Raw genomic sequence first — 11,897 nt, 5'->3', positions numbered from 1 at the left:
AAAAGAAAAAAAGAAAAAGAAAAATATCTCTCACATACTTTATTCACTGCCATTATATTGCAGTCTCTGCTGAGACCAGTGGTTTACTCTTCAAACCATTGCCTCCAGTGGGATAACTTATTCTTTTGTTATAATCTGAGAATATTTTAATTTTGAGATTCACCCTATAAGGTCAACTTTATTCCTGCATTTCACCTGATTTTCACTATTCCACATTATCAGCAAATGTGTTTAGAAGAGATATTTTAAGGTCCCTTAAAATGTTCATAATTCATCATTTGGTATTAAAACTTATTAATAAAATAAACTGACAAAGAAATGATTATACCCTCCAAAATTTATTCTGATACTGATGCTAGTAGTGAAGTTTAAAGGATCCCCAAGAACATAATTTATTTCAAACAAAGTCAGGATCACATCATTTTTCCTGTGTAATGAACATGACAATTAAAAATGACCTCACAAGATAAGGTTATCTTGTGAGTCACAAGATAAGGTTTAGACCAGGGTTTGATTGTTGCCTAGATCATAGTGTACAGTGATTTGAGCTGGAAAGTTGGGTCACATTCTTTCTTCATTAAATTCACAGAAAAGAAACTGCCAGACATCTTTGCTCATTTAAGAAAGTGAGGTAGGTGGAAGTATTCCCTGGAGTTGGCTGCCGTCACTTTCTGCCTCCAGTTTCCTACTGAAGAAGTCCGCATCCCACAGCTAGTATAGCTTTTTTGTCCAATTATTGAAGTGAATAGAAGAAAATACTTCATTCTCCTTCCTCGCAAACCTTTTTCCCTCCTATAATATTATTTTTTTATTTTATTTTATTTTATTTTATTTTATTATTTTGTTGTTGTTGTTGTTGTTGTTGTTGTTGTTTTGTGGAACTGGGGATTGAACTCAGGCCTTTGCACTTGCCAGGCAAGCACTTATTCTACGGAGCCATCTCCCCAGCCCAATAAGGATTTTTTTTTCCTCCAAATGCTTTCAGGGCAGGTTTGGCTGGATTGAGTTGTGGGGATCGAACTACAGCAACCTGAGCCTGACTGCTTTGTTGAAGCAGCCACTTGAAGAACTGAGCTAAGGGGCAGGCCCCCACCTATAATAAATATATGTGTAAACCAAAAACATAAAATTATGACTGTCTATGACTACTATGGTAATTAGTTGTAGTTAAAACCATAGATTTCATTTTCTGAATCTACTAAAATGACATTGTGTGATCTATGTCAATGACTGTGACAATGAAGCTATACAACTAACTATAGAGTTAATAAGTCTTTCTTGTATTTACCAATAAAATGATATAGAAGTGTATCCTCTTTGTCTCCTACAACTAGATATCTGACATCACAGAGGAAAACACGCTAGGTAAGTGCAATATTTTAGATGTTGAGTATCTCCTAAAGGCTTCTGTATCAAAGGCTTGGTCCCCAGCTGGTGGCTCACAAGAGATGATGGAACTTTCATGGCCAGGATTACCAGCAGGCAGTTAGGTCGCTGATTGGGTGCCTCTAAGGAAGACTTTGGGACTCTGGCACCTTCCTGGCTCTCTTTGCACTTCCTGGTAGACATGAAATGAGCAGCCACCTCTACCATCGATTCCTGCTGCAGTGCTCCGCATGATTACAGGTAGCGAGGCGATGGGCTAACCCACTCTCATCTGAAACCTTTGAAACTATGAGCCAGAATAAGTCTCTTCTCCTATAACTTGATTATTTTAGATATTTTGTCATGGCAGTGGGAAGTAAATACACTGATTGACTATTCTGTCATTTTATTGACAAGCTAGCTCGGGTGATGTCTTCACTTCAAAGTGTGGATTTTTCCTTACTTTTATGCATATTTTCTAGATGGCTGATTAGTTGGTTGTCAGTTGGCATTTCTACCTCTCATTTTCTCCCCTGAAGACAATATGACTAAAGAAAAATAATTTTCAGTCAAAAAGCTAAAGTGTCTAGACCAACAAAATGAGTATTCTCCTCTGAATTTCTTCATATAATTTATTTACTTGTGTTTTTATAATATACAGTTTATATTTATATGTTTATATAAACTTGAGAAATTATATAAATTCTTAAAGGTTTAATCATGCATCAAATTTTAGAAAGAAATTAGATTATGAAAAATATGAAATAAAGCATCTTGCTATGGTGACACACACATATACATTCCATATATATTTTATTTTTAAATATAAGGTATTGTTGCTATACTATCAAGACATTGAATCACCAGTTCTCTTAATGTCTTCCTACCTAAGTGTACTTTCGTCTTTCTTCAGTGGTAAAAGCAATCCAAAATTTATACTGAAATTAGGTTATTGCACCTGTTTTTAAATGGAAAAGCACCTTTTATAAAGATATTCTCTCAATATGAAGGAAACACATAGATTATACCAAAACGATTGTATGAGAAGATTATGTTTTCACTCTTAGAAAACTGACTACAGCAGAACAAAATCACTCACCGGATGCATTAGTTTTCCCAATGTCAGGCCACAACACCCACTTCTGTCAATTTAAAGGAATACGGGTTTGACTTGGCTCATGGTTTTAGGAAATTTTTTCTATGGATCGCCTGTCCCCAAAGCAGGACCATCATGGTAGAAGAACACAGGGGAACAAATCTGTTTGGTTCATGGTGGTTTAAAAACAGAGAAAAGGAGTAACAGCTAAGAAGAAGGGGTGAGGGAAAGATATGGACTCCTATGTTATGCCTTTGAACCAGCCAGACATATGAGATGCGCACTTTTCTAAACTCCTGGACAGTCCATACCAATAAAACGGATAATTCAGATTACTCATCAAAATGCTGATAAGAGACCTACCTACTTTGGTCTGTAGGAACTTTATTTAGTGTCAGCAAGCCAAAGAGAACAAGAAAAGGAAAAGAATACAGGTTCTTTAAGAGAGTCAAACCATGTTACACAAGACAATGTCAACCGCCAGTACTTACTCTACATTCATTACAGTGCCACAGAGTCAAGCCTTCCTGCTGATGGAGGGTTTGCATAAGCTGATGAGTGAGATGAAAATACTGGCCAAAAGAAAAATACTAATGAGACACCGTTAAAGTAAGTCTAAAATAATCACTGTGGTTAGTAAAATAAGAATTATTTCATAGTCTAATTCACATTTCTAGGAATGCCGGCATCTTCACTCTTTTCTTAGTTTAATACAGAAGTTTTCCTGTTAAAGTGCAGTATCTTCAAATTTTTAGAATATATGTATTTCTTAATTTTCTTCTTTTATTTTCCATGGAAGTAGAGCCATCATTCTTTCTCTGCTCAGAATACATATAAGGAGCAGGGCAGAAAACTGATTGACTTCATGAGGATGAAATAACAGGGAATCTGTCCTTACATAAAAATACAAATTCTGATCTACAGCTATAATTCTATATGTTCTAATATCACTTTTTATTCTTTCTTAATTAGAAGAGTATTACATAGACAAAAACTTAACCATACACCAATTAAACATACCAGTAACAATGACACAATAAAATAAACAAAGGGTGCTTCTGTTCCTGTCAGGATAATGACTTATAAATCCTAAAGGATTCTTTCAAATGAAAAATATAATAACTAAACAAAGTATATATCTTCTAAATATATTGTTGGGTTGGTTCAAAATAAAGGAATCTTATCAAACCCCAAATAAAATGAAAGTACAGTATCCTACAGCGTATGCAAGAAAGACAACTTTCATCCTGAAAGTGTCTAACAAATCCTATAGTTTCAAGTCCTCACCTTTATGGCTTCATAGTACACAAGGATAAAAACATAAAACCCTGCTATAGACACTCTTTTAAAGGACCCACACTAGAAGCAATGACCAGAAGGCTGGTCTCCAGGTGTTAAGCGTGTCCTAGTTAGAATAACCCAAATGCCCATCAACTGAGGAATGGATAAAAAGGATGTGAGATTTTTATACAATGGATTATTACTCAGCTATACAAAAAGATAAATCCAAAGCTTTTGTAGATAATTGGATGCAACTAGAAACTGTACTGGGAAGTGAAATAAATCAGACCCACAGGTGCAAACATCATATTGTTTCACTGGTGTGAGATCTTGAAAGAGTAAATAAAATCTAAAAGGTACAATAGATCCTGTGAAAGAGAAACTATTTATTCAATGGGAATGAAAAACTGGGATGAAGAAAAGGACAAAAGAAAGAAGGGAAAAATATATTTACATATATATGCAGGATAGTTTTGATAATTGTACTGCCAATTTCTACTGGTCTTTGGAGAGGAGCAGTTAATGCTTTCCCCCCCCCTTTTTATTCCTTTTTCTTCTTTTTAATTTTTTTAATAACTTTGTTGTTGTTGTCTTAACCAGTTTTGCAGGTTTATATCTGGTAACCTAAACAACTAATTTAAAGATAACACCATGGAATATAGCAACCATCGTTGAATTCCTGTTATTTTTTTAATGAAATGTATCATTTCTAATTTTTTTTTACTATTTTGTATTCTTTAAAAACTAAAAAAGAAAAAGAAATATACTTCTCAGACAAATGGTCCATGAAAAGTCGCTTGCAATTTGAAAATTTAGCATTTCAAATGGAAAGACTGTAAATGGAATTTATAACCACAAACTTCATATCTTCTGACTCTATGACCTAGATTCATGCTCCCTCTGTGCTATGAAAAGTCTTCACTTAGAAAATTAATGTTTGTCCAGGAAAATAGGAACTCCATAGAAATTGATGAAGAGAGATAAACCCTCACTAATAGAGCTCAATAACAATCCAAGCCCCAGAGCACTTCCATGGATAAGATTCCTTTCAGTGGCAGCAACAACAAAACCCCACAGTGAAATTAAACAAAAATAATAACATAAGCCAAGACTATGAAGTGAGTTCAGTGCTAGCCTGAGCTACATAGCAAGAACCTGTCTCAAAAATAAAAAGTAAAAAGAAGAAAAAGAAAATCAACGAACAACATCATTAGTTTGGCTCCTATAATATTAAAAAATGCTGTAATAGTAGCTAAAACAAGAGAAAAATTGTTCTATCCTAGTTTGGAGGCCCAATGTATAAAACCAAGATGGCATCCAGCCACACTCCTTCTAGGGGCCAATCTGTCATTGCATCTTCTAGAAGGGAGTCAAATGTTCGTTAGATTCTGGATGCATCACTCACAGGTTTTCTCTTTTAAGTGTCTCATAAGGACGTTTGTGATTTGGTTTAGGGTGCAGTGGGATCATCTAAAATTATCTCACATGAAATTCCTAAATTAATTATATCCTCAAATTTAATTTTGATTTCCCTTTAATTTCCAAGTCAAGTCACATGGACAGGTTACAGGAATTCAGGTGTGGCATATTTTTTCGTGGTGAACAATCTTACTCAAAAATATTTGTGTATAAGTAAGTCCTTATTTGTAAGCAATATCTAGAAACAAAAGTAGAAAACTCTCTATAGTATAAAATATGTCCATGTTTTTGTTCCTATTTCCTTCCCTAGCATAACTTTTCTTTTGAACCTAGATTTTTTCAGAATTTTGCAATGCATTCCCTTTGACAAACACTTAGAAAAGTAAATAAATTATCATTTAAAGACAGGACAGATTCTTGGTAAAATATATATATATATATATATATATATATATATATATATATATATATATATATGCGGCCCAGGCTCCTGCTCAGGAATGGGACAGGAAGGGACATGTGAAAACTGATCAGCAGCATTCTGACACAAGTAAATGAAAGGAATAGAGTTCACATTCCCTAAATAGGTTTACCTTCATCTTCCTGAATTTAGTTTAGTCCCTTTTTCCACCACCCTCAGTGATTACTACATCTCCAGAGTTGCTCCTGTACTATATCTCCAGACAATAAACCCACAGATTCCTACAAGAACAGGAAGTGGTAGAATCCGAGTACCTACTTCCTCCTTGTGTATTTCACAAGCGCTGTCGGTCAAACTACTCAGCCTCAGCCTCACTCAACACTCAGGCACAGCACTGTCCTATACATTTTATCGCCACTCCATTTCTAAATTCATCTCTTGTGATTTAGATTACAGAGGCCCAACTGACAAGAAGTTAGGCTTCTTGGGCTCCTTTTCTTTGGGATATTTTGTAAGGAAAACCTTATTAAGATTTCTTATAGGTTACTGTTCCTTTTTCTATTCCATGTCTTTAAAGTAATATTAAAGAAAAGATGCTAGGGTAGAAATGTCTTTCATCCCTTGTTTTCAAATTGACAACTTTTAAGTGCAAATTACTACTTTAAAAGTGCAAATTGCCACCACCTAACCACTAGGAATTCTCTAATGTTGAGTGTAATTTAGGAAAATCCAAGGAACATTACTTGACTAGCCTAAGGAACTATAAACCATCCAGCTAAAAATCCATTTAAATTGGAACCCAAGGAAGACTCCTTCTAGGATGGAAGAAATAATTTGCTTTTTATGTAATAGGAGTCTACATCCTTTAGAAGAAATATTCCTAAACAATCTCCTGCATGATTTTATAATGAAAACTAACCACTGGGATATTCTAGTATTACAAAGAAAAGATGCTGATAGGATGCTGATGGTTCCAAAGCCCAGGTCCCATTTTTAGTTAAATTATTCACTACACCAAGGAACCATTTCTAAAGGGGTTCATTCACTTGGCAGATATTGCTGATTTAATATTTTATAGCAATTTTTCATCAGCAAGCAGACAGACATCTGTTAATAAAACATCATGCAATTTTGTGATATATGGAAGTAAAATATTATAATGAAGAATTATGTACCTTCTTGTAATTTACAGAAAGTTAAACTAACTAGCCAATGATATGCACATAAATGTTTTTCCAGGGAAGTAATTTTCAAAGTATGACTTTTGAAGCAGGAAGAGAAAATTCTAACAATACCCTTTAAGGGAACACTACATTAAACACCAGTAGAGTGGAATTGGTCCCACAATATATTATTTTGTGGCACACAACTATGTAGTGGCAAGTTGACTAGACTTTTAAAATAAAGAACTTCCTATCAAGTGTTACATCTTTGGAACATGGATTATGAATGAAATAGAAAGTGAGCATTCTAATATTATTTTTAGTGATTTTTCAGAGTTTTGTCACCTTTTCTAGACACTACTTATAACAAACACTCCTAATCATGTCCGGTGACCTATTCATAATGTTATCCACAAATTTTAATAGTTTCCTTTCTATGCATATTACATATGGATATAGAATATTAAATATGTATAAAATAATGATGTTGAAATCCATGATCATTAAAATTTTCTACTTGTATATTCTTGTATTTAAACTTATCTGAAAAGTAGAATGTAAAACAAAATATAACGTATGCCTCTAGGTCTAATTTTGATATATCCTTTATTCCTTGGAGGATGTCCAGATTGCAGTTTTACAACATCAGCACTGGGGTCTACTGTGACTAACAGTACCTATTTGCTTATATTACCTTAGTCTTGCAGTACACCAGGCTGGTCCCAATTAAGAGATGTTTCCTGGGCATCCACATTGACTGATAACAGATAGAAACTCAATGATACACAAATAAAACAATCCAATAATATCACAACTTACTTAAATATAATAATAAGTAGCACATTGTCAGAGCATATGACTTTAGATCACACGTATTGGAAGCTACATCAAAAGCCGCTTACCTCTTGTTTGCAGCCCCTTTCCACAGGCCTCACTGCTGCCCATTATTTCCTGCCTTACGGACTCTGGCACAAGGATACAAGGACTCCATTTCTGTGGCTTCCACCTGTGATTACAAAGAACAGCAAACTAGAACTTGTTCCTGTGACCAACGTGAAAAGAATATACTTGAGGGGCTGGAGAGATAGCTCAGTGGAATAAGTGCTTGCCTGGCAAGTGCAGAGTCCTGAGTTTAAAAAGAAAAAAAAAACAGAAAAGAAAAAGAAAAGAATATACTTGAAATGTATATTCTGAAATCCAAAACATAAAGCCAATAATTGGAGAAGAACAGAGGTGACACCCCCATAAATCAAGCCTTGGCCAGCACTTGGGATGGCAACAGTCAACCCTATCCAGGTTCATGGTACATGCAATAATCCATTTTTATAGAATCTGAACTATTTACAAACAAACTTGCGTTTGTAGAGAAAAGTAGAAAAAAAAAAAAAAAAAAAAAAAAAAAAAGTACCAGGAGTACAGACCAATATAACTCGTGATGAACTTAATATTTTTTTACAAAAGTAGAAAATCCGTATGGCCTACTATAACAGTGAATTAAAGTTTGGATGTCTGTAAACATGAGGTAAATACTCTTGATTTCCAGTGTCAACAAATTTTTTATGTTGTGCTTCCTAGGACTCAGAATTAACTCACACATCTTAATGGGCTATAGCATAAAGTGAAAGGTGAAATTCTGGGGATGCATCTTGCCTGATAGGTAACCAGAGGGAAGACTAATGATGTAACTAATGATGTAACTGTGATGACATACCAAAATGTTACTGCCTTGAGGAAACAGTCTCTAAGAAAGAGATCTGATTTCCACTGTTTCTCTTTTCTTAGGCTAATACAATTCTATTTGTATGACATTCAGGGCAAACAACGACTTATTTTCTTAAGCCTGTCCCTGGACAATATTCCAGAAAATCCAAGTACTTGATCTAACCACATTCTTTTACTTAGTGTACTTGTTAGTTTTTCTCATAAGCCAATATCTCTGATATTTTTGGAAGAGTTACCTCCCAAAAAGAAAAAAGAGGCATTTTCAAGAAAAATAACATTGACCCAATTCAAGAGATCTCCATAAAGGAAATCACTGTGAAGCCTGAGAAAATCAGCAAAAACCTTTTTTTTTTCCTCCAAAAGTCATTTTTTTAATGAAATCACCTCTTAACATAGGTAGATATTTACTTTAGACATGCATATATCCATTCATAATAATTCTAAAACACGAGATAAAATAGGAAAGGTTCAAATTTTCAACTCAGACAAGACATTCATTCATATTCTGTAAATTTACACAAACCTCCTAAAGAAAATGAGAACGAGGTAGTCAATTTAATTTAGCTAGATGCATAGACAGAAGGGAACAGAAGGAATTTTCAGAGTTTCTTTGTAAAGTTCTCAGCTTTGGGACAATGACCTTCAGTTCAGAGGAGGCCAGAGAGAGTCTGAGATAGCCCTAGATGATTCAGACCAGTTTTCAGACTTCAGTCCCTGGATATTGAGCCATGAACATTTTGAGTTATTGAGCTTGGTGGCGCCACCCTGCAGGTGTATATGAGAATAAAGGTTGTCATGCTATTTCCTTCTTTTGTTACTAATTTAATGTTAAGAATTTCTTATTCTCATAGAAAAATAGACATTTTATTCTATTTTAATGTTGTAAATATATGCATATGTAACATCAAAGGAGTTAAAAAGAATAAGATAATGATATCAATCTAACTTAACTTGCTTCTTAAGATAATTTCCTTTCTAATATACTAATGTAGGGGAAAGCAAAATCTAAATTGGAACCATATTGCTCAAAATTGAAAAATATTTTACTAAGGAGCTGAGAATTATGTTAACATGGACAAATTTTGAACTAAACATCAGGAGACACAATGCAATCATCTAATTCATTCACAGGAGATGTGGTTTCTGGGGAAAATGGTAGGAGAGCAATGACAGAAACCTGCTCAAACTCAAGAGACTACATTGAAATACAATTTAATAGTAAAGAGAGTGGACAAGGAAATGACTCACGAACAGTTTCTAGGATTTTATCTGATTATAATAGTCCTGGGTTCGGAACAATGCCTATTAATATCTTCCTTGATTCATCTGCTTGAGTGTTCTTTTGCTAATTCAGAAACTTCAATATTTATACATGATACATGAAAATGACTCTTTATAGAGGCCCCACAATGCCTTGCGGTTGCTGAAGAAGATGCGGTGGTCTGGGCATGAGCCAATGTTTCCTTACACCCTCCCCAAACTGGCCATTGGAAACAATGGGAGGAAAGCATGATTTCATGACAAGTTATTTGGACTTCTTCAATGGCCCAAATGGTCTACAGAGAAGAATCTGTCCTACAGGGAAAAGAAGTTCCTTTTTTTTCTGAATAAATTTGTTCTTGAGTTTCACAGTTCTAAAACATTTTATCCTGAGAAGTTGCAGACATTTTTACTAAAGATATTTTAAGTGTGCTGACAACATTCTATGACTCTTAAGACCATGAGCTATTTTTTTCAAATCAGTAAAACTGAAAAGTGATTTAATTGAATCCAAACACATCTAAGATGTTTTGACCAATTTGAAAACATTCAGATGTTAAGAATACAAGGTTCTCTCACTCAACAGATTGACCTAAGATACTGTATGTGCAAAGAATAATTTCTAATTAGCCAAGATGGAAGACCACAAGGAAAGGGGCTGGGGAGATAGCTCAGTGCCAGGGCAAGCACAAGGGCCTCAGTTCAGGCCCTGGTTAAAAAAAAAAAAAAAAAACACAAAGAACATACACAGCTTAAGAATTACTCATTTTCTCTCTTAATAAAGATATTTTATCCATCAGATAAAGATTTATTTTAATTGGCACTTTCTGAAACTATATATATAATAAAAATTGACAACCCAATATTTTTGACTAGAATAAGTAATTATTAAAGAAAACAAATTTGTTCTTAATTTATTATTAAAAATTGTAAGGTCAGACTAGGCTAAGGTTCTCACTTCCTCTGCGTGTGGATGTGTGTGAACCTACCCCCACCTCAGCGATTTCAGGCTGCATGTCTAGGGGTCATAATCCTGAACCATAACTACAGACATGGCAGATGGCCAGCAACATGCAGTCAAAATGTTTGTTTCATTTTCCCTGTTAACTAGACATTCACACACTTAAATTTTTTGATACATTTAGTTAGGAAGGGAAAACACTGAAGATACATAATAATTCTTATTTTTCACTGAATAGACATATGCTTTATGAAAACAAATAAGTTGTGATTTATACTCAGATCCAATGATAATTTGAAAAAAGTTTTTAATTACCGATATTTAGGGCACAATGAGACATCTTCACACTCTCTCTCTTCAAATAAGGTATCTGGGCATTCTTGGCCTCCATTAGCTGCTTCTTGGATGATAATCCTGTATCGAGACTGTTTTATTGTAGCATTTCCTGAAGAAAAGGAATAATGAAATTATAATATCCTTTTATATTGGTACATATCAAAATCAAGGCATCAATTGGAGAGAGACAGACAGACAGATAGACAGATGGACAGATAGACAAAGAGACAGAAGACAGAAACAGAGAGAGACAGACAGACACAAAGAGAGACAGAGCCAGAGAAACCAAGAGACAGAGACAGAAACAGAGAGACAGCCCAACAGATAGAGGCAGAGAAGGACAGAGAGGCAGACAGGCAGACAGACAGGCAAACAGATTGACAAAGAAACAGTGAGAAACAGAGAGGGGCTAGGGAGAGAGAGAAATGGACATAGAAGGAAAAGGAAAGAGAAAGAGAAAGAAAACAAGCATATACAGAAAGTCAATGTGAGAGGTGAGATTAAGAACTAAATACTAGGGGTTAATGCTCATGCTTATATCAGTGAGAAACACTACACATTGGAATTATACTTTCAGACACATGTGCTCTCATGTGCCCGGATGGTTTCCACTATCTTAAGCTATTTTTAATTAATTAGAGTCTTCTAGTAGCATAGGAGTTACATAACATGATCTGAATGACCACAAAGATCCCCTTTATCTCAAAAAATAGCCGAGGGTCCTATAGTCTTATTAATCGACCATGTGACTATGTGTTTTCCACTCTTGGCTACCTTATTTTCTTCTTCTTCTTCTTCTTCTTCTTCTTCTTCTTCTTCTTCTTCTTCTTCTTCTTCTTCTTCTTCTTCTTCTTCTTCTTTCTCTTCTTCTTT

At 34.7% G+C, this 11,897-nt stretch overlaps 1 protein-coding gene across 1 annotated transcript in view; it reads right to left on the bottom strand.

The window, feature by feature from the left end:
* The window catches only part of Thsd7b (thrombospondin type 1 domain containing 7B), a 1,039,160-nt gene that overhangs the window by 463,448 nt on the left and 563,815 nt on the right, over positions 1-11,897 (bottom strand). The window contains exons 11-12 of the mRNA XM_004626384.2: positions 11,004-11,133; positions 7,648-7,751 (exon numbers count right to left, since the gene is read on the bottom strand). Coding sequence (XP_004626441.1) covers positions 7,648-7,751; positions 11,004-11,133 — 234 coding nt within the window. The remainder of the gene's footprint in view (positions 1-7,647; positions 7,752-11,003; positions 11,134-11,897) is intronic.

The sequence above is a fragment of the Octodon degus genome, unplaced genomic scaffold, assembly GCF_000260255.1.
Source record: "Octodon degus isolate 3935 unplaced genomic scaffold, OctDeg1.0 scaffold00014, whole genome shotgun sequence".
Classification (NCBI taxonomy): domain Eukaryota; kingdom Metazoa; phylum Chordata; class Mammalia; order Rodentia; family Octodontidae; genus Octodon; species Octodon degus.
The sequence above is the reverse complement of the archived record's forward strand: the minus strand, read 5'-3'. Positions and strand labels throughout refer to the sequence as shown.